General features: G+C 38.9%; 1 protein-coding gene across 2 annotated transcripts in view; it reads left to right on the plus strand.

The window, feature by feature from the left end:
• The window catches only part of grid2ipa (glutamate receptor, ionotropic, delta 2 (Grid2) interacting protein, a), a 29,002-nt gene that overhangs the window by 3,141 nt on the left and 2,280 nt on the right, over positions 1 to 23,581 (plus strand). The window contains exons 5-23 of one of the 2 annotated variants that reach the window (XM_065252938.2): positions 203 to 357; positions 7,356 to 7,625; positions 13,590 to 13,675; positions 14,478 to 14,547; positions 14,981 to 15,268; positions 15,427 to 15,578; positions 15,733 to 15,867; positions 16,250 to 16,356; positions 16,467 to 16,641; positions 16,804 to 17,150; positions 17,374 to 19,122; positions 19,334 to 19,421; positions 20,412 to 20,501; positions 20,635 to 20,831; positions 20,993 to 21,148; positions 21,237 to 21,323; positions 21,419 to 21,548; positions 21,990 to 22,108; positions 23,300 to 23,464. In XM_065252938.2, coding sequence (XP_065109010.1) covers positions 203 to 357; positions 7,356 to 7,625; positions 13,590 to 13,675; positions 14,478 to 14,547; positions 14,981 to 15,268; positions 15,427 to 15,578; positions 15,733 to 15,867; positions 16,250 to 16,356; positions 16,467 to 16,641; positions 16,804 to 17,150; positions 17,374 to 19,122; positions 19,334 to 19,421; positions 20,412 to 20,501; positions 20,635 to 20,831; positions 20,993 to 21,148; positions 21,237 to 21,323; positions 21,419 to 21,548; positions 21,990 to 22,108; positions 23,300 to 23,464 — 4,566 coding nt within the window. Of the gene's footprint in view, positions 1 to 202; positions 358 to 3,425; positions 3,577 to 7,355; positions 7,626 to 13,589; positions 13,676 to 14,477; positions 14,548 to 14,980; positions 15,269 to 15,426; positions 15,579 to 15,732; positions 15,868 to 16,249; positions 16,357 to 16,466; positions 16,642 to 16,803; positions 17,151 to 17,373; positions 19,123 to 19,333; positions 19,422 to 20,411; positions 20,502 to 20,634; positions 20,832 to 20,992; positions 21,149 to 21,236; positions 21,324 to 21,418; positions 21,549 to 21,989; positions 22,109 to 23,299; positions 23,465 to 23,581 lie in introns of those variants that run through there. The other variant, XM_065252939.2, reaches the window with a different exon arrangement.

A 23,581-nucleotide genomic window follows, 5' to 3' on the forward strand; every position in this document is an offset into this window, starting at 1 on the left:
GTTCTCCCAGCCTGGCAAAGCTGGTGGGTCTTTTGAACTTTCCTTCTTTGAACCTTCTTTGTAGGGTATTCAGACTTTTAAGAGGTATAAAGGAGGAAAGTTTATAATTTTAGTGCTGTGAAAACCATCCTCATCTCAACCGTATTTTGAAAGTGTCTAAGTTACTGTAGTTACATTTGACAAATGATTTGCATTTTTATAGGTTGAGGAGATTTTAGGGGAGGAGCCTGAGGTGAAAGAGAGGCTTTTTGATTTGCTGAAGCAGTATGCAAGTGAGAGGGATGTTGAAGGACTGGCGTCCACCCTTCCAGAATTACTGCTCACAGAGGAGCATCAGCAATTGATTGACAGCATCAGGTACCAATAAGCTTTCATGAATCCAGTAACTGTACATGACACACCTCTTATCATCAGTAATGTGATTTTTTTCCAAAAAAAAAAAAATTCATCTTGTATGTATCATGTAAAAAACATTCTGTAAAAATATTACCTTGATATCTCTTTAATATTGACTGAGTAAGGTTATGTGAAAGATTGAAATTAAAGTGAAATCAAACTTTGATCTTATAATTACATTGAGACTTGGGTTTCATAGACAGGGCAACATAAACTTTTAACGGCTGCTTTTCTATTACCATTCTACCATAAAGTCTGACAATAATTTTAACTTAAAGGTGAAATAATATTAAAAACAAATTGCTAATTGTGACCCTGGGCAACAAAACCAATCAAAAGTTGCATGGGTATAAGTTGCATGTAGCAATAGCCAACAATACATTGTATGGGTCAAATATTATTTTTTTTTTTTTGTCAAAATCATTAGGATATTAAGTAAAGATAAATTTCCTACCATAAATATATAAAACATTTATTTATCATTAGTAACATGTGTTGCTAAGGACTTTAGCAGCGATTTTTACAATATTTCGATTTTCTTGCATCCTCAGATTCCAGATTATCAAATGTATCTAACAAAACCATACATCAGTGGAAAATGTATTTATTAAAGGAATATTCCATTTTCTTAAAAGAAAAATCCAGATATTTTACTCACCACCATGTCATCCAAAATGTTGATGTCTTTCTTTGTTCAGTCCAGAAGAAATTATGATTTTTGAGGAAAACATTGCAGGATTTTTCTCATTTTAATGGACTTTAATAGAGCCCAACATTTAATACTTAACTTAACACTTAACAGTTTTTTTCAACAGAGTTTCAAAGGTCTCCCAAACGAGGCATAAGGGTCTTATCTAGCAATACTATTGTCACTTTTAAACCACAACTTTTCGTCTAGGTCGTAACGTTAACGCATTAACGTAAATGCGTAGTGACGTAGGGAGGTCACGTGTTACATATATAAAACGCACATATGCGGACCATTGTAAACAATAAACTGACACAAAGACATTAATTAGTATCAGTTGACATACAACAACGTAGAAACGGTCCTCTTTCAAGACGCTTGTAAACACTGGGGCGGAGTTTCGCGTTCGTCCTCTGTGACCTCTTGACGTCATGACATATTGCGTGGGGTCACGCTGGCGCATCACGACCGGATCTGGACGAGAAGTTGTGGTTTAAAATTGTATATTTGTTATTTTTATTGTCAAAAATGACAATCGTTTCGCAAGATAAGACCCTTATGCCTTGTTTGGGATAATTTATAAACCTTTGAAACTCCGTTGAAAAAAACGTTAAGTGTTGAGTTAAGTATTAAATGTTGGGCTCTATTAAAGTCCATTAAAATGAGAAAAATCCTGCAATGTTTTCCTCAAAAAACATAATTTCTTCTCGACTGAACAAAGAAAGACATCAACATTTTGGATGACATGGTGGTGAGTAAATTATCTGGATTTTTCTTTTAAGAAAATGGACTAATCCTTTAAGCCTTCAGATGATGTATACCTCTTAATTTTTTTCCCTTATGAATGGTTTTGTGGTCCAGGATCACAATTGTGATCTATCTGTGTATGTAACATGAATTATCTTGTCTCATGATCTGCCCAGACAAAGTTTTAAAGAGCTTGCTTAACACAGCATGCATGCCTATAACCAGTTAACTTTTTAACATAATATTAATGACAAAAACATGGACATTTTTCATTAAATCAACTTGCTTATTCCAAAAAGTTTAACATCAAAAATCTTATAAAACATTTATCTTTCAAAAGGTGTTATTTTTCACTTTCTCACTGTAATAATGTGCTGATGAGAGTCTTTGTCAGGAGAATTGGATGCATCTGAAAGGGTTTTGCTTACACTAACAGAGCAGTTTTAACAGCCATGGTTGCCGGTGAGGTAAAACGCCTGTTACTGTATGTTTCACTACTAGATTCTTTTATTGAAAAAATCTCTGATATTGGACTCTTTTCAAGTGTTTTTATTTTCATCGAATTATAAAGGAATATCTGGATCCATGCTTTCCATCAGATGTGTTGCAATTTAACCCTTGAGGCTCATAGTTCCTTAGCATCTCTCATCAGCAATCATGAAGGCCTTCTTCAAAATGTAAGAATTTTTTTTAGATCTGCATATTTTTCTTTCTGGTTGACATGTTTTTGTTTTTTTCTGCAGTGCTTTGTTTATTTACCGTACTAGCAGATAAATTACGTTGAATCACGTTTAGCAGATATTTAATGCATGTAAATACATCCAGACGACAGCCTGACCTTTCTCGTCCCTTTGCTCATCATGTAATATCGCTGGCGTGTCTGCATGCATCACTGCATGTCCACTGTCCTTCAGTTCACTCAGACCTGTTTCTCCGCTCTTTTGTCCCTGAAAAACTTGTCCGGTTCTCCCCATGGATGCACCCTATTTTTAAGCAGCCTACTTCTCATAATAAGCGTCTCGCAGGTCGGTGACGCACCCAAAGTTTGTACAAAAACCACATAATAAAGTTGTGAGTTTGCAGCTGAAGTGCAAAGAAGCAGATTTGGGATCTTAGCTTTCATCTGGAGTGATCAGATCTACGGTTTACCTGGTTTGGAGTTAGTGTCCTTGTGTTGTGAACTTGGATACTCCATGAAGCCTTTGATCGCTGCACGAGAACGATTATGTGAATCTGATTGAATAACTTTCTTTTCTGGGTCTCCCATTTTCAGACCTGTCTGAGATCCCCAATGGGAAATTCTCTCTCTCTCTCTCTCTCTCTCTCTCTCTCTCTCTCTCTCTTTCATCTTTTCACTGTTTCTGTTCTTGCTCCACACTTTCAATTATTCTCTCTCTCCACCTCTGAAGCAACACCAGCTACAGTATATCTCTTCACTTGAAGGACCTCGTGTATGGCTCTGGATGTACGTTCCAGTCTAACTTTAACTCCCAAAGGCAACTCAGCATGGAGATGTGTGCAACGTGACCTCAAGATTCCTTCTAGGTCCAAAAACTTTTTTAATGGTTGGGATTTTTACAACTACACCAGGATATTGGCTTTTTAATTGTCCTGTTGGGTCCGGTCAGTGACTTTTCCATCTTTATAAAAACTTCAGCATGAAGATGAAGAACATCATTTATCTTGTTTGAGACTCAATTTAAATGAAGCATGGGCGGAGACAGATGTTTCGCAAGGCGTTTTCGGTAAGAGATTTCTTCCAAGATTTCATGACAAAGCAGCTAGTTTTATAATCTCAGATAAGAATTTGGTGGTATTTGTTACGTTTTAAACACATTATTGTGTTCAGATCCAAAGCAAATGAAAAATACATATCATTTTCATGGAGCATATTAAGAGTAATGGTTTGAAAATATTGTGAGGTTTTTGCCTGTTTGTTGTTAGTACATGGAGACCATTTTGGCCCTTTTCTTTGGCATTCTTTTACATTATATATATTCTTTTACATTTCTTTTACATTATATATATATATATATATATATATATATATATATATATATATATATATATATATATATATATATATATATATATATATAGTGATGTTTATTCGTTTATGTGGGGTTTTGTTGCATGGTTTGTTTTAAGACCACATAAAGGAGCAAAATAGTCTTGGATGTATTTAGAGATCAGTTGCTGTTGTAAATGAGTTCCTTTGATCATTGTGATACGTTATTATATACTCCATTTGCACCTTTATTCATTTTGAAATGTGTCTCCTTGATCTGATGACGTCCCCACCCGCTTGTAGTTAATTTTAGATTTCGTATGACCTCCTTCTAATCGAGGGCATCTTGAACTAAATCAAAGTTAGCTTTGAAAGAAATCTGGATTTAACTCACATAAAGAACGTGTTGAACAAAGACTACAGAGCATGTGCTTGAAGTATTTCTAGCCGAGCGAAGCTTAAACTGCATGTCACAACAGCAATACCATCATACACTAAACAATATGACTAATTCATGAAATTTGTAGGGACGGGCAAAATTTTTATGTCAAACTTCAGCTCTTTAGAAGCAGAAAATCGTCTTTAGCGTTTGGACCCTCAGGAACGCTGTACAGAAACGATGATGGTGATGTAATACAGAGCACCTATAGGAGTTACGTATATGTCAGCCAATCAGATATGAGCTGATGATTTTAGCTATTCATGTGTTTTCGTATAAATCAAGTCATCTGTGAAATGTTGGCGCAGTAGTTTGTACTACTAATGGTCTAGTAGTTTAAGACTCCCATTGGTAGAAATTGTCCTGCTTGGTTAAAGGAACAGTATGTAGGATTGTGTCCAAAACTGGTATTGCAATCACAAAACTTGTGGCTAAAACTGGTACTGCAATCACACACAGCTGATGGCCAGTACACAAAATGACAACATAAACATCAGTTGAGGGCTGCAACTCCACTTTTTAAATGATAATATCCTGGCCAGACCACTGTTGTCAGTGATATAAGTATTTGAAATGAAAATGATTTCTTAATGTCTAGTGACATATCAGGGCCATTTTATGATTAATTGATATACATTTCTTACATACTGTTCCTTTAAGTTTGGTTACCGTGTTGGTTTTTTGCATTGTAAAATGTGACCCTTGACCACAAAACCAGTCTTAAGTCGCGCAGGTATATTTGTAGCAATATCCAACAATGCATTGTAAAGGTGAAAATTATAAATGTTTTTAAATGCCAAAAATCATTAGGATATTAAGAAAGACTGTCCTCCAATAATAACAACGACCTCATGGGTCGTTTGTGGAAGCACCTTATTACGACTTATTACACGGCTCTCTGGAATGCTTGATTCTGATTGGTCAGTTAAGACATTTACAGGTTCGTTCTTTTCAAATAATAACCGCTCCAAAGTAATAACGCATAGCCGGTACTACTTGTACGAGTAAAATCGCTCCGCGCCAATAAAGATCAATAAAGATTACTGTTTGGCGCCATCTTGTGACAAACACTGGACAACCACGACAAGACACAGACAGCTTACTGAGACTGAACTTGACAAAATAGAGCATGACAGCTACGAAGCCAACACACAAAAAAATACAGAATGGGCATTAAAACTTCTCAAAGACTGGTTAAAGAGAAAAAATGGAGACAGACAAGTATGAAGCAGAGGATCTTAATAAGGTATTACGATCATTTTATGCATCTGTGCAAAGTTTCGCGGAAGGATAAAAATGTTTTAAAACAATGTTTTAAAATTTAAAACAAAAATGCCAATAAAATGTTTCAAATTCATATTCATGTCCGTTTTTTTTCTTATGTGACAAGTAGCCGTGTAATAAGCGGGTCCTGATCACACTGTCGGGGCTTATTTCCCGATAACTACCGGCTGCCTCTACATTATCTCTTACCTAAAGTGATGTATTAATGGATTAGTGTCCTCTAGCGGCAGTAGCTTATACAACCTGTTGTTACGTTTAAAGGTTTTTGCCTTATACATCAGTTTAGACACATTTAATTTTATAAAATTGTAAATGTAGAAATGGTTTTATAAACATGTTTGGTTTCAAAGATATTTTGGAGCATCTAACCCCACCCTCACCCTAACCCTAAACCCAACCACTTCTCAACCATATAAAACACAACACGTAAGTAAAAGTACAATCACAGGTATTTATTGCATAAAACAGTCTAAACGTTTTACAAACCATTTGTGTTGCAAACCGCGAACTAAAGCCATATGATTACTTTAAATGCAGAACAGATCTCATTCAAACATAATGCTGGTAATGACATAGTCGATCACAAGAGCCAATAGCGCTTCACATTCTTAGCTGACGTAATGATACAATCGGTCACGAGACGCACGAAAGCCAATGCCTTTTTATAATCATAAATGACGTAGCATCGCTTCTTCTGGCAGCAGTTTTTGAATCCGTGTACCGTGTTTGGATCTGATATTTACAGTGGAGGATTGTCTTCACTTTTGCATCTTTTCTTTAAATAAATCGATTGTTTGACCTCGGTACACTTGGAATATTTTAAGTACATTTTTAAAAAGTTGTGACTGGTTTTGTATGCTGTGTTTATATCATATAATAAATAAATGGGTGCGTTATTTGCTTTAAATGCCTGAATAGTGTAATGTTTAATAAAATACAATTAATCCTGGCAGTTTAATTGAAAAATCTTATGCCAGTACATGTCATCATAGCAAATTATACCCCAAAATATAATATTATACCCTAATATATTAAGTTTCACCTGCTGCCGGTAGAGGCGCTAATTTAGTAAATGCATCTACTAGTATTTGGTGAAATGGACAAACGACCAAAGCGATTGTATGGATTGGAGAATAGATTGGATTAAGATCATGTTCCATAAAGATTTTTTGAAAATTTCTTAACGTAAATATATCAAAAATATATAAAAAATGTATTTATAATTAGTAATACATGTTGCTAATGACTAAATTTGGACAACTTTACAAGGCGATTTTCTCAATATAATTTTTTTTTCTCCGATTCTGGATTTTGAAATTTGTTGCATACACCAATGGAAAGCTTATTTATTCAGCTTTCAGATGATGTATAGGTCTCAAAAAAAAAAAAAAAATACATGACTGCTTTTGTGGTCCAGGGTCTAAAATGTTTCAGAAGTTTGCAGCTGGAGATTTGGAGGATTTGACCATAGACTCTCTCTCTCTCTCTCTCTCTCTGTGTTTGTGAATCACCTGCATACCTGTCAGCTTTTTAGATAATCAAACATGTTATTCTTAGCTCTTCTAGACTAAAACATTTTATTGGAACACTCAAGCTGTTTTTTTCTTTGATAGCAGATTGTGAAGACACAAACATCTCAGTAATCCGGTGTTATTATAGCAGAAATGTCTCATCGCTTTCTCTCCTCCTCCATGCTCTCCTTTGTATCTTCATCCAGCATCGTTCAGAGCTTCTTTACACGTCCGACTGTAAGGATGTGATTTTTTTCTTCCTCTCTTTGCCATGTTTGTCAGGATCTTCATCCCTAAGAAGCACAGGCAGCGTTTCGACGAGATGGTCTCACAGAGTCTCATCAGTCGCTTGAGAGGTCGAAGTTTTAGCGACCACAGGAACAATCGTCTCCGTCGGAGTCGAAGCGAAGACCACCCTGATCGTCTGCTGTCTGTGTCCACCCGAGCCAGCTCGGTGCCCCGGTCCACCAATGAAGAGGTCGCTATCACCCGCGGCGTGCGAAAGACCACCTCGCTCATCGCTGGACATTCCAGTTCCTTCTCTACACGCAGGTCAGTCATATCCCAGTCAGTTATCTTTCATATTTTGCTATTTTGGTTTTTATATCTAATGTTTTTACATTCATTTAAATTTCTTTTTTGTTGGAAGTTCTCTTGAGTAGTTGTCTGAAGGCTTGAGTCAAATGTGTGTGTTTTTTTTAAAGCATTTGGTTTTGGTTTTCAGAAAACAAGTCCTTTAGAAAGCAAGGGATATTATGTCACACACAATTAAATTCATATAAAGTAGTAAGTTTGGGTCATAGGTACAAGGGTAGATATAAAGGATTAACAATATAAAAGGATAGACAGTGTAATGATGTATTTTATTCAGAAGTAAAAATTCTGTCGTATTTATTTGAATTTCTGATTTTAAAACTGCTCTCGCCTCTAAATCATAATGTAAATTCAATGACACCTCAGTATTTCACTCCTACAATTCATGCTATTTTAGTCAGTTATATTGACACCTTCATGTGTGTGAGATTTAATATTTTACACTTTGAACATGAAACCTGTAAAACATTAATATATGCTTAGTTAATCATGGGTCTTATGTACAAAGAGTTGTAGGAGTCTCTTCAGTATAATATCAAATAGGTGTTCTTATGAAACCTAAATTGGAGAATCTGTAGATATGTCTATGATTACATCATATATGTTCCTTTAGCTACACAAAGAATTCAAACAAACTGTGTAAAAGAGCTTGCTGTTATTACCGCAAGAGTTTGAAACTGTAAAGTAGTGGGAATTTATGTGTAAGCAACAATTCACTTCAATTTTATGTTCTTTGTCCAAAACCTAGATTTATTTTCTTAGGTAATTTTGCTCATCAAGAAAATGCATTTTGATTGAATCATTTTAGATATTTGAACTAGGGATGTGCATGTATGTAATTTTTTCATTTCGATTAATCCATAGGTCTAAAAAAATTAATTAGTACTGATTAATTGGGGGCCGGGCAATCAAAGGGGCGGGGCATACACATGGTGAAAATAAAAATATTTTTATTAAAACACTCAAATAAAAGTTTATTTTGAAGAAACTATGACAGAAAAATGAACACATACTAGATTATTAATGAATTAAAGGTATTTAACAGAAACCTATAACAGAAATAACTGTGATAAAGTGAAACTAAAGGGTTAATAAACACAAACTGAAGTGCTTCCTATAGACCGTTTCATCGGACGCACGCGCGGTGACGCGATTATGCATTTGGTCCGAACTTTACTTTTCAGTTTCTGTGTGTTTAATGGTCTGACTAGTTGCTAAACTGAACTTTTAAACAAGTACCTCGTCGAAAATACTAAATGTTTTGGTTTCCTAGGTAATCTGTGTTGTTTATTTTGCTTGTTATATAAATAAACTACTTTAAACGGATTTTGTTGTTATTTATTCTTAGCAGAGTTTACAGGAAGTTACGTGTTGACCATGATAGCCGCTTGTTTGTGTTGTTACTGCTGAAACCATCTAGATCACAAGAAAGTCCCGAAAAAATGTGCATAATAGCCACGTAATAGTTTAATCGGGTATTTTGTACTGTAAGGGCCGACTTCAAATAACATCAATCATTTCCACTTTTGAACAGAGCCGCACTCTCTCTCTTTTTCTCCGCCTCTCTCTCTCTACCAGCGCATCAGCGATCACATTGCTGTCATTAGAGTTTGAGCATACAGTACTTCTAAAACACAATCGATCAAAGAATTGCGGAGGTATGACTTTATGAATCATTTGCAAATGTACGTCGCAATGATGTACATATGCGGAGACGTTCAAATGTGTGACAGCGCAAATGACTGAAAAGTAATTATTTTATTCTTCTTTAAAACAACTTCAGAATTATCCATCGATCGTAGCACCATGATCAAAATAAACTATTAGGCTCCTAATATTTTAACGGCTACACTTTTAACGTAGGTTTGAAAGGAACCTAAACATGTCAATCATTATTAATCATGGTAAACGTGAGTCTCCGTGCCTCTGCGCCCAGCCGCAATTTTTCAGGCATCTCTCCTCCTTCACTGCATTTTTCTTCTCTTCTGTTACTTGGAATTTGGTCTCGAGCCCGACCAAGATTCGAGCTGCCTTCGAGAACAGCAAGCCAAGTTCGTTTAGGTTCCATTAATTATTAAGACTAAATGAACAGACAAACTAGTAAAAACAATGAAAGTAAAAAACAATCCGCCAAAATATGGTTTTACACGTCTATAGAAAATATACTATAGCCTAAATAAAGCAATTATTAATTTTCCTAATGCATGGTTGTTATCTTTACTTCCGTTTAAAACGTAAATTTTTTGAAAACGAGGATTTTCAGCATGTTTGAACAGCAATTCAGCGACCCCAAACCGCGCCCCCCCCCCAACCTCACCCCCCGGTCCGCGAATTTTTTTTAAAGCTGAAACCGGTCCGTGGTGAAAAATGGTTGGGGACCCCTGATCTAGATGACGCACTGCCTTGATACAACATAAATGCATTATACAACATGCATATATCTGCACAAAATGCAAGACTTACACTTAGTTATGTACTGGACAGACAGTTTAACTCCCATGTGGATGTGCACCACAACAGCGCCCTTTAAAACACATCCAGTCAAAGTGCAAGCTTCATAACATTAAGCTTTTAATACTAACCAGACATACAAATGCCGCCATCGTCATTTTCATGATCGATTAACAATGCCACGTTCGCGTACCCGAGCAATCGAGTACTCGTGCCCAAACCCTAATTTGTTTTGAAAACTGGACAAAAATACTAAGTAAGAAAGTCATTTTTTGCAGTGTGTGAATATAAAAAAGGCCCATAATGATAAATTGTTTATAGTAAACACTGCAATATTCCATTAAGAAATAAGGATTATCAATTTTGATTTCATGGGTATTTTAATCCCTCATCTAGCTATCTGTGCGCACAAAGTTCTCAGACAGTGTGCAAACCTGATATACAAATAAACAAAGAATTACAAACATAAAAAAAGAATTCGTGCAAACAGTTTTTTTTCGTGCAAACAGGTTCTAATTGTATCTTACACCTATAAATATTGATACCAAAGCTCACTTTTTATAAAATAAAAAGCTTTTTGTTTCAATTATATAACAAATGGTGATTGTGTCTGTCCAAATGAGTAGCTATAAATGTGGTTAGGTGGGGATGTGTACTGTACATAGTGGGGTCTAAAAATCTGAGACCACCAGTGACTTGTATTTTGCGTTATTCTTATATTTAATTTATTTGCATAGCACATTGAATAAAAAGTTACATTGAAAAAAAATAGATTTCTTAGTCTCTTGTATGCATGCTCCACACAGTCTATTTACAAATACTGACAACCTGTACACAATATACAGAAAAAGTTATGCATAATGTATAGCAGGGCTCAACATAAAGGACTGCCCGGTTGCCCGGGGCAAGCGTGAGAGACGTCCGGGCTAGTAAAAAGTATTGTCACTTGCCCGATCGGGCCAGTGCTTCACCCTCAGTCACTAAAATATACTTCCATCAATGTATATAATTTAACATCTTGGAAGCAGACATTTACTTGGGTAAAACACAACAAAAGAAACGTTGCAATAGACCCCTTCAAGGTTTGTAAACATTGAATGACTATCGGGTGCGCGCGCAGCATGGGGTCAAACTGTTCATATCATCCAGGCTTTATAATTTAATCTAACAGTGCTGAAAAATGACGACTTACCTCAAATGAAGTGAGCACTACAAACACAAGCCTCTTTGATATTTAAATTGTCCCAGTCTGCACGTTAATTGCTTGCAGCCGCAGATGTTGTTATTTTTTGTATTTGAGATTCTGCATGAATCGCGAAAACTTAACGGAAGACCTGGTGCGATTTTCAAAGCCCACGACGTAAGTAGGCATTTTTGACGATACCGAATAATACGCAACTCAATCTGCTGTAATGACTTTTCTGACCCCGACATGCACAGTGGGAACCGCCTGTGACGTGAACCGTGAAGGGGTCTATATTTTGCACAGTTTTCTGTCAGTTTACAGGTAAAATAAAAAAGTTGGGAACCTTTTTTCGTTGGAAATGTCTGTTGTATATGTATACAATTACACTTGACTTTTAATTTATTATTTTTAAATATGTGACACTGACAGTTTTTTATTGGGGCCAGTGAAAATTTTGGCAGGGCAAGTAAAAACCTGAACCACTGGCCCGACTAGGCCAGTAAAAAAAAATATTTGCATTGAGCCCTGTATACAAAAGAATACAATACATAATAAAAATAAAAATTATACATTTCACACAGTTACAGGTTTTTTGTAGGGATGCACCGATAGGATTTTTGGGCCGATACCGATTTAAACAGACAACTTCTGGCCGATACCGATACAGATATTAAACACTTGTATACAAAACTATACAGTTGGTCTATTAGCTAGTTTATTTCTGCATCAAATTATTTTTACTGAAAATGGATTGGATCTAATTAACATTCAACTGACCAACATAATAAGGTTGTTTTCACATATGTTGGTGCGCACCGTGGTGCGGCCTCGGAGCGCACCAAAATACATTGTATCATTTTTCAGTTAGTGCGGTCCGTGTTCACATATATATATTTTTTACTTTACTCGACATGCCGCACCGTACACCATGTGACAACGGTCAGCGCTGTCATTGGTCTCTGACAGCTCTTACCGTCTCATGACCACCCCCACGTTTCCACGACAACCAGCTTGACAGAGAGGGCGCAGCTATCAAGATGTGGAGATAAACGATGCACGTCTTTGCGAAGTTTCTTTGCTTTAACGCGAAATTGCATAGCTGTTCTATTAAAGCCTTTCTCACGGAGCCGTTTGCTAAAAAGCCCGTAATGTCACTATTTGTGTGTGGAGGACAGCTATGCATTTATAAAATCATCAGCTCAAACGTAAAGGAGACAGCGAATCTCTATAGGGCGATTTATAGTCGTGCGTAGGTCCTACGGCGTAGCAGCGACGGCGTAGGTTCCGCGTCGGTTTTCATTTATACTTGTGCGTCGCCGTCCGAGTCGACTTGCAAACACACGCGAAACCGCTGGTTGGCAGTAATCACGCGTGTAACCACAGAAGCAGCAGAAGTCGTCACAGAAGAAGAAGCTAAGCAAGTTAACCCACAAACGAAGAAAAAATAGCAACTTGTTGTGTATAATTTGAGAAGACCAGCAATGATGGAAGTAAATAAACAGCGACTTATGTTTCAGTTTGAGTTAAATCACTCCTCAACTTGGCTCATCTTTGTTTTCACCGTCTCAAACGGAAATACCTATGACGCAGTTTTTTTACCTGACGGGAGGGGTTCTGGTGGACCAATCACAGCGCTTACGGTCCGCGTAGAGCCGACGCGCTGTTAGAAATTTTGTGAGGTGCGCGTCAGGCTACGCAGAGCTACGCACAGGCTACGGATAGCCTACGCCGTAGCTACGCCGTAGGACCTACGCACGACTATAAATCGCCCTTATGCAACGGACCAGGATTAGCTTGTTTGTTGTTAACCCACAATATAACACCCGGCTCACGTCACAACGAAAGCCCAGTGGCTCAAACATGTGGAGAACTTCCTGTATTTGGTTCGGCCCAAGGTCCAGCAGTGTTCACACCACAGGTGGGTCGCCCCAGAGTTCGGCAACAGCCGCTCCGAGACCACCTGTTTAGAGCGGTCTCGGAGCGGTCGTTTAGTGCACACCCGAGTGCGGCTGTTGTGTTCACACTGACCCAAACGCACCGTACTCGGAGCGACACGTCATTTGGGCCGACCTAAACAGTGTATATGTGAAAACACCCTAAGAGAGGCACAATTGAAGCTAAAACAAATATAAGACAGCATGACAACCTTCAAAGGTGGTTTAAGCTATTCAGCATTTATTTATTAACAACATTAGCTATTTTTTACATATAATGGATTTCTTTATGCAGTTAATTAATAAACAATCGGTATCGGTCTTCATCACAATTTTTTGTGTTTTTTATAGGACAGTACGAGTGTACAAAGGAAACCAGAGTTTTGGCTTCACTTTACGTGGACACGCTCCAGTCTGGATTGACTCTGTAATACCAGGTATCAAATGAACACACATGGTCTTATTTACCCAGGCTCAACCAAAATGGGAGTTTGGTGCAGGACAATCTGTTTACCTAACCAGTGCCAGATGGGGAAAATATTGCAAAAATCATTTGTGATTTCCTTATTTTTATTCTGTTAGGTCATTGAACGTGTTTGATGGTCAAGATATTACTGGTCAAGAATGGTGGTAATGTTTAACCTCAATATACTGCTGTAGATTCGATAAACAAGAGTAAACATGTTCCTACTTTAGCAACCTGGATTACATTTATTAGTGAGTTCTTTAATGTTGAGAATAACGCTCTTACCTTTTTTTATAGTTTATACTGGTTATTCAGTATTACTATGTTTAATTAGTATTTTAATGTTTTTATAATAATAAAATCAATATTATAGTTTTGATAAAGATACATGAATGATAAAGCCATGCAAATTTAGTCAATACTGACTCATATTGAAAAGTTAGGTGGAAAAAGCTGGCAGTGTGCTGTAACAGCAGGAGAGAGAGAAAGAACCAGCAGAAGACCACAGACTGAGTCAGAGGCGACACAGGTGGTGGAGCTGTGTTCTGATCCAGCGCAAATCCCTTAGGATTCACACGTTTCCCACAGTCAGCCCTCAAAGCCAAACAGAAACATCCATTCTTAGACTGTGACCAACACACAAGCTGCAGGGGCTTGAATAGATCTCACGTCATTTCAAAGGGCGTCTCATAAACACAGATTAATCTGAGATGGAGCCCATATGATCTCCTGTCGGTTGTTACTTTCTTGGTTTTGTTCCAATCCTCCTCCAGGCAGTCCTGCTGAGAAGGCCGGTCTGAAACCTGGAGATCGCATCTTGTTTCTCAATGGGTTGGACATGAGGTAAGACTAGTAATAGTGCTTGTACTGTGCTTCTGGAGGCTAAGACAAGCATCACTATTAGGGTTGCTAATTCTTGGTTAGAGATTAAGACAAACGTCTAGACTAAACGGGTAAAAAATACCACAGATTTCTATTACACATGTAGGAGGACAGGAATGAAGGCTTTTGAATAGTCGTGGCCTAGCGACCATTCAGAACACCCTAGCAACTGCATAGCAAATCCCCAAACTGCTGTATATAGATGCCTCAGGGACTGAATACCAACACCCTGTCTGTCATCATGACATAAAGTTATGTGTACGTGAATCCCCCACACCACATTTACCGCAGAAAATGTAAAAAAAAAATTCTTGTGTCACACAAATTGGCCTTTATCTATAAACACATTTAAGGTCAGGTAAGTAAATTATGTGTTTTGTGTGCGTCCTTCCAGGAATTGTTCCCATGAGAAGGTGGTGTCCATGTTGCAGGGCAGTGGAGCAATGCCTAGTCTGGTAGTTGAGGATGGACCCCCGTCCTTGACCATGACTGATGCTGAGCAGTTTCATGTATCTCCTCGCTCCCGTACGCCTGTCCTCAGCTCCTTGCAATGGATCGCTGAGATCCTGCCTCCCAGCATTCGTGTGCAGGGCCGAACCTTCAGCCAGCAGCTCGAGCACCTCCTCACCCTTCAGGAGAGATACGCCATATGCAAAGCCCTGGAGGCTTTCTTCCAGCACAGGTAATGTAAGGTGCAAATGCCTCTCACAATTTGCAGAAGAACAATAATGGATGAATGAATACTCTTTAGCAGATACTAAATGGAAAAATTTTTGGTTGTCCTCTTGGAAGAGTGTACAAACTTGAAATTTTGTTTGTATTTTCTCTCTGTGCTCTTAGAAATGTGGACACTTTGATTGTGGATGTGTTTCCTGTGTTGGATACCCCGGCAAAGCAGGTGATCTGGCAGTTCATTTACCAGCTGCTCACCTATGAGGAGCAAGAACACTGTCAAAAGAAGATTTCCCGCTTCCTTGGCTATAAAGTCACATGTAAGAGATGCTTCTGTTTACCTTACGACTCAAGTTCATTGACTATCTAAAAAGTTCTTATTAAAAAAACTGTGAGCATCTATAGGCCATACATTTTTGTGTCAGTGTTATAAGAATGTATATGTACTGTACTTTACAAATGCATTATGGACAGTGCCGGAACCTGAACCTTCAGCACATGAGCCGCATCGGCGCAGCAGCTCTATGAAGGTGACAGGAAACACCTACAGGAGCAGTGTGAGGGGACGTAGCTCAGATGATTTAGTGATTGGCACTCATTTGGGGATGGGTGAGCCTTCTTCATACACTATGATAAATTGCAATATTTTAAATAACAGTTGATTAGAAACAGCATTCCTTTTAACCAATCAGATTTTAAGTTTGAGATTAAGTTTTTAACAACATTGTAACAGTGATTCCTCTCTTGATTTAGGGGATTGTTATTAGTAGAATTAGGGATAGGATTTGATCCATGATTAGTTTATGGGATGTTGTTCCAGGAGCAACAAATTATGTTTATCCAGAAACATTTCCTACTTGCATAAATAATGTCATGCCAAATGTAGTCTTTAGTTTAGCAAAGTTCTGTAGATACCAGTGTTTCTCCTAGCATTAGAGATTACAGAAACTATAGATATGAGAGTTAATGGGGTGTTTTCTCCCTGTATAAGGGATCTGCACTGATCCAGTCGAAGTGTCCCATATGAGACTGACCCCTGGAGAGAGACAATCAGGTGATGGGACTTCTCTACCAGAGACACCCAACAATCTGACCAATGTGAGCTCCAGTCTCTGACTTAAACAGATTTGTACACAAAATGTAGATGATAGAAGCTTATTCTCAAAGACTTGATTCGTATTATTAACCCAGTCCATGTGGTTTTCTAGTTGTCAGCAGTGTATGCTGAGCTAGAGAATGTCTATGCAGGGAAGAGATCAAAATCCCTGAAAAGTCGACCACCACCAGCTCCTGACACACTGGTTACCGTGGACATCTTCCAACACTCTTCCTCACAGTCGGGGAGGGCTCACTCTTCATCTCCATCTGTTCGGGTCACTTCAGGTACAGTAGTATCAAAGTGACTGCTTTTGCTGTAACACCATCTTTTAACATACAAATCAACCAACTACAGTTTATTTTTATATGATTTTGGGCGGAACTAGCTTACTTTGAGAACTATCCAATTGTAGTTTGACTTTTAAGGTTTCCCTCTTCATCTCTCAGGTAGCCGCAAATCTGCATCAGCCCAGCATGCACCCCCTCCTCCTCCACAAATGGAGACTTGGACACAGGAGCCCCCACTTAGTCCCCAGTGTCCATTCTATCCACCTGCTCTTCCAACCCAAACCAGTGCTGAGTCCAACCCCTACATCAGTTTGGACAGCCCACCCCTTTCTCCACCATCTCCTCCTGACTATCCACCAAGTCCACCTATTCGCAAGAAACGCTACACCTTCTCACGTCCACCTCGTACCCCGGACACAGACTTGTTCATGGAGGCCTTGAGTGAACAGCTGGGACAGCAGTTATCTGTGGATGATTTCCTTTCACCAGAGAATGACTATGAAGAGGTCTGTATGATTGGTTGTTGTTGATCCCTAGTTATCTAGTGTTTTTTCTTCAGCCACCAGATTTTATAGTGGCAACCCAACATAAAACTGAGTGTATGTTTGTTGAATTTTGATGGTCCCATGCTTTTTTAGAACCAAATTTTTATTCTTGTTTATTATTATTTTTGAATAAAGGCATCAGGCAAATGTGTAAATGTAAGCTAATTGCCATTTGTCTCAACAGGATGTTGTCCAAATGACCTTCCAGAATGAAGATGAAGAAGTACAGGAGGATGAAGAGGAAGAAGAAGAAGAAGAAGAAGAAGAAGAAGAAGAGGAGGAGGAGGAGGAGGAGGAGGAGGGAGAGGGTCCGTACATGCCTCCGGAGTTAAGTAGTCCGAGTGAAGTGCATAGTAGCAGTGAAGATGCCAGCTCTCTCACCTACTCTTCTAGCTCTGAGCACATTCCTCCACCCCCTATGACTCCTCCCCCTCCACCCCCTGTCCAATTTAATGACTCTCTTCCACCTGCTGGCTTATCGCCTGACCACGCACCCCGGCTGACTTTCCGTCGCCACCCCGGACCTCCTCCTCCACCCCCACCAAGGGCTAACCCACCTCCAAAACGACAGTCCGTTCACAAGGTCTTGCCCACCCATGATGAGATTATGACCCAGCACCAAGTCATCCAGGAGCACCACTCACTTCCGGTCCAATCAACAGGTGGTCACCCTCAACAACTTCAACAGCAAATGCACCAGTCTCTGCCTCCTATTCCCTCTCCAGATATAACTCAGTCATCTGTCTCCAGCCATACAGCCTATGAGATGCACCATCCAACTTACCAGTTTCATCAACACCACCAGGGTCACCAGATGCATCAAATTCATCAGGAAAAAACAGGCCACCAATGCCAGTCAGGTCATCAAATGCACCAAACTGATCATTCGCACCAGACTGTTCAGACTCAACTTTCTAGTTCCATGGATAGGCTCGATAGGATTGAACGAAATAAACGCTCAGATAGGCACATCTATGAGATGGAGCCTCAACCCTTGCATTCAGACCAACATGCTTACCAAGTTCATCAGAGTCATCAAGCTCATCTTTCAAGCTCCATGGACAGGCTTGACAGACTGGAACAGATGCAGCGTTTAGAAAGATTGGAGCGTATGGAGAGAATGGAGAGAGCAGGCCGACAGATGCAGCTGGCACACATGGCTCAAGCTGTTTCTCAAGCTAATCAGCCAGCTCAACGGAGTCAACAACAGTACCACCACCAGAGTCAACAGATGCAGCAAACTCATCAAGCCTACCCACCAACCCAGACTCCTTCATCAGCTCGCCACATTCCCCAAATTGAGCTTATACATCAAGTCCAGCCCATTCAGTCTGCTCCTCAGTACCACCAAATCCATCAACCCCACCAACCTCACCAGAGCCAACAGATTTTGTCCACTTTCCAGCCCCTTCCTTCACAGCATCAGCAACAGCTTCAACAACAACAACAACTTCAGCAACAACAACAGATTCACCAACAACAGATTCAGCAGAAGCAACACATTCAACAACAGATTCAGCAACAACAGATTCAGCAACAACAGATTCAGCAACAGCAACACATTCAGCAGCAGCAACAGTTTCAGCAGCAGCAAAACATTCAGCAGCAACAACAGCGCTCAACCCCCTCTATTGTACAGGCCAGGGAAAGCCCTCAACCCATTTACCACGAGTATCGCCACCACCACCACCATCATCACAGCCACCATGAAGCCCAGTCCCAAACTCAAGCACCAGGTGCACCCCAACCTCAAACTTACCACCCCACTGAAGGATCTACTGTGGAGCCACCGCCACCTCCACCTTTACCCCCACCTTGTGTGCCCCCTCCTCTGCCAAAAGCTTCTCCCCAAAAATCTGATTCTAGTCACATGAACGTGAAGAGGCTACGTTGGGAACAGGTGGAGAATTCAGAGGGAACTATCTGGGGACAGGTGTGAACTAAGGACTTCATTATAGTGATACCAGCTTATCTGCACAGATAGAATATTTATTATATTTGCTGCTTCAAACAAATCAAAGCGCATAAGCCACTCTTGATGTGTACAATAAGAAGACCTTGAAAGATAGTAATGGGTAATATGATTTTCATAGGGTCCATCTTCATAAGTATATTTCAATCTAATATATGTATTTTCATTGCAGTTGGAAGAAGACTCTGATTATGACAAGCTGAGTGACATGGTGAAATACCTCGACCTGGAGCTTCATTTTGGGACCCAAAAAACTCCTGGTGAGAAGTGTAAAAAACAAGAATAATACTTAATTTTCAAAAGTCATACACTGCTGAATAAAGTTTTTGCTCAATCCATCTTAGGTTTTAGGATTTAGGGTTAGGTTAAACTTTTCAGCCAAATGTCCAAGGTCTTAGACGGTAAACCATTAAACCAAACCAGTCAGATCAGCTGTGTAGCCATTTAAGGCAAGCAAAACATTTCAAGGTTTCCAGATGTTAGGATGAGAATATAATTTTTTTTAAGACATTGAATATTCTTCAAATCATAGCAAAGCCTATCATCAGAGGGAGAACTATGAAGTTTCCGGAATTTTCCGGAATTTTCCAAAATTAAGTGTTGGGACAAGAGGATTGATAATAAAAGAGGACAACAGGCAGTGTTCGAATTGATTGGGTGGTCCTGGACCTCCTTTAACTATTGAGGGACCCCTGGTTTTTATTAAAATACAACAAGAATTTAAAATTCTAGTGATGCACTGCCACAAAGCAATCCTGTCCATTATTTGTCCCAATTTCGCAATAATTCAAAGATTTCTGTCTAAAAAACCATAAAGTGCACCTCAAGTGTACCTTACGCTGTTTCTTGGAGAAATTGATTGACAGACGAATCAATTCAACGAATCATTGTGCTTAGCTAGGGACCCGCATCATTTTGACATAATTCGAACACTGACAACAGGTAACCTATGACATTAAAACAAATTCCAGGCCACCATGAAGAGACAACAACAATATCCTGCTAATTTTATAAATCTGGTGATGAAGGGTTTGTAAAAAAAACCTCTTACACATTCACTTGACTTTCGTCTTTTGTAAGACTTCTAAGGTCTCTTGAAAAGGTGTTAAGCTACTTTATCATAGAAATCAAGTCTTAGACTATTATCTGTCCAGTCATATTTGGGTAGAAACAGATTTTTTTGTGTTTCAGTTTAGCTTTGCATGTCAGTGTCAGGGTGAACTCTCCATCACACTGATTCAATCTGTTAGTTTCAGTTCCAGAGCCTTCACCTCAGTTGGAGACTTTCAAAAAGAAAGATGTGGTAGAGATTCTTTCCCATAAGAAGGCCTACAATGCTTGTGAGTAAATTGACCTTTATTGACTTGATAGCCATATGCTAACTTCTTAACTGCTTTGATCTTCTTAGCAGTTAGCATTAGCTTATAAGCTTCTTCACCATTCTTGTCTCAAGCCTTTTACCCTTTTTCATAGCAATCCTGATTGCCCATCTGAAGCTGTCACCAGGTGAACTGCGTCAGGTTTTGATGACATTATCGAGCGAACGTTTAGAGCCGGCACATATTAAGCAGCTGCTCCTGTACGCGCCGGACGACGATGAGGTCAGACAGTACGAGCAGTACCGAGATGACCCAAACAAACTTAGTGAACCTGACCAGTTTGTTTTACAGGTACATGACTAACAAAAGCCATTTTCATAGAGTTCAATATTTATTATTATTGAGGATGATTGTTTTTTTATATAGAGTTTGCTAATTCTATTGTATTTCAGATGAATTATTATAACAACAATAGTCATGAAGAATTCATAATGTGTGCATTTCCTGTGTAGATGCTTTCTGTGCCAGAATATAAGACGCGTTTGAAAAGTCTCCACTTTAAAACTACGTTACAAGAGAAAACTGAAGAGTTAAGAGGGTCGTACGACTGCATTTTCAAAGCTTCACTGGAACTCAAGAACAGCAAAAAACTAGCAAAGATTCTTGAGGTTTGACTCTTTAATTTGTAAGTTGTTCAATCTCAGTATGTCAGCATCCATTCACCTTAACATTCTTTTACTTTCTGTTTTTTTACAGTTTGTTTTGGCAATGGGAAATTATCTGAATAATGGCCAACCCAAGACCAATAAAACCACTGGCTTTAAAATCAATTTTCTTACAGAAGTAAGCTTCTTTGCTTTGTACGCATCTTTATTCAGGACGTTAGTCTTTTAACATGATACTAAAGTGGTCCTTCATTATCCGAATTCTAATTGAAGCTCAGCACCACCAAAACAGTGGATGGAAAGTCGACATTTCTGAATATTCTGGTGAAATCCTTGTGCCAACATTTTCCTGAAGTTTTAGACTTTGGCAAGGAGCTCAGGACAGTTTCACAAGCAGCCAAAGGTGAAGATCTGCTACATTTACTTATGTACAGTTATTCTGAAATGTATTGTAAATTTAACAGAATTTATGTAGAAAACTATAAATTGCCAAAAAGACTGTAGCTGCGTTTTCAGACTAGGTCACCTATATCTAGTAGCAGCATTCAGATCAAAATATTACACACTATAGCGGCATCCCAATTCAGAGGCTTTATTCTTTGAAGGACATGAATATTGGTATAGGCATCACGGCCTTGGGAAAAAGTGCACATTTGAAGGAGTTTTAAAATGGGACACTTTGCTGCGCCACTGTGATGCATTCTTGGAGTCTTGGAATGTGCCTTCGAAGGAAGCATCCTCTAAATTGGGATGCAGCTTATATGGGTTCTTATATGCATGAAGAGCTGTGGGAGTTTTTGGGGTCAGCAATGATATATAGTCATGTATTGATATTTTTCTACAGTGAATCAGAGAAACATCACATCTGACTTTAATGAACTACATGCTACAATCAAGGACATTCGTGCGGCGTGTCAGAAGATGCCGGCCACAGCTGAGGATCGGTTTGCTGTTATTATGAGTGTATCCTTCCACCAAAAAGCATACAGAAATTTTTTTTTTGCTCTGTGAAATTGTGACTTTTGCATAGAGATCGACCGATATGGATTTTTTTTACTGATGCCGAATTTTGTTTCATCAGCCTTAGCCGATGACCGATAAAGGCTGCTGACTTTCTTGAGCCGATATTTGGAGCCGATACTGCTTTTGCTCACTCAGTTTACAACATACAAATGACACAATGATGATGCCAAATGTTAAAAGTCTCAATTTAAAAAAGTAACATTTATTAAACTTTAAAAAAATATATATTTAACAAATAGTAAAAACAGGTGAGGGTGCTATGGAACCTTGAACTGCGCTGTCCACAATGACGAGGAACTATCAGCAAAGGATATTGATTTCTAGCACTATACTACTACAAATATATATAGAGATGAGAAATAAAAACCCGCTTTGTCCAGCTATGATCAGCTGTTAGGCTGAACTTTCAATGTTTTCATGGAAAGGTTGGTTGTTTTTAGTCACGTGACCTGCAATCGCTTGCGGCTTCCAGCATTCTGTCTGTAAATAATCCTGGAAAAAATCGGCGAACACAGCAGCCATGTATCGGCCAATGCCGATAAACATAAAACTTGCAAAAATCGGCCCGATATATATTTTTATCGAAAAAAATGCCCCTGACTGTATAATACAGAGCCCCTAAGGGGACATGGAGCAAAAATTAAATAAAGTTTAGTTTCATGTGCTCACGTGAAACTTTCATGTGCTCACGTGAAACTTTCATGTGCTCACGTGAAACTTTCATGTGCTCACGTGAAACTTTCATGTGCAGAATTTTTTTTTTTAGTTTAGTTTCGTGTGCTCACGTGAAACTATTGCACGCGCTTTCGCGATAGCTTCACATGAACGCGCGATAGCTTCACGTGCGCGCGCGAAAGTTTCACGTGCGCGCGCGATAGCTTCACGTGAGCACGTGAAACTAAAATGTAAAAAAAATTCTGCACATGAAGGTTTTGCGTGAGCACATGAAAGTTTTACATGAGGACATGAAAGTTTCACGTGAGCACATGAAATTAAACTTTATTTAATTTTTGATTAGATTTTTTTAACTCCAATGTAACCTTAGGGGCTAGGTAGGTCAAGGATCTGGAACGCTTGACTTTTTCCAAATGAATGAAATCTGTCATAAAATAGCTTAACAGTTGTATGCAGGGGTTTCTGGAGAACAGTCACCCTACAGTGCAGTCCCTTGAGTCTCTACAGCAGAGGGCGATGGAGGAATTCTGTAAAGTCGCCTCTTTCTTCGGTGAGGATGGGAAGGGCACGACCACAGAGAGTTTCTTTGGCATCTTCGCTGAGTTTATTGGTAAATTTGAGGTAAGTTTTATGTTAAATAACCTAATGTACTGACCGAATGTGGCTTATGAGGTGAATGTTTGTAGAAGTTATAGAGGCTTTTAGCACAAACAGGTGGCAGAAAATAGGTCACCGCTA

This window comes from Paramisgurnus dabryanus, chromosome 3 (assembly GCF_030506205.2).
Source record: "Paramisgurnus dabryanus chromosome 3, PD_genome_1.1, whole genome shotgun sequence".
Classification (NCBI taxonomy): domain Eukaryota; kingdom Metazoa; phylum Chordata; class Actinopteri; order Cypriniformes; family Cobitidae; genus Paramisgurnus; species Paramisgurnus dabryanus.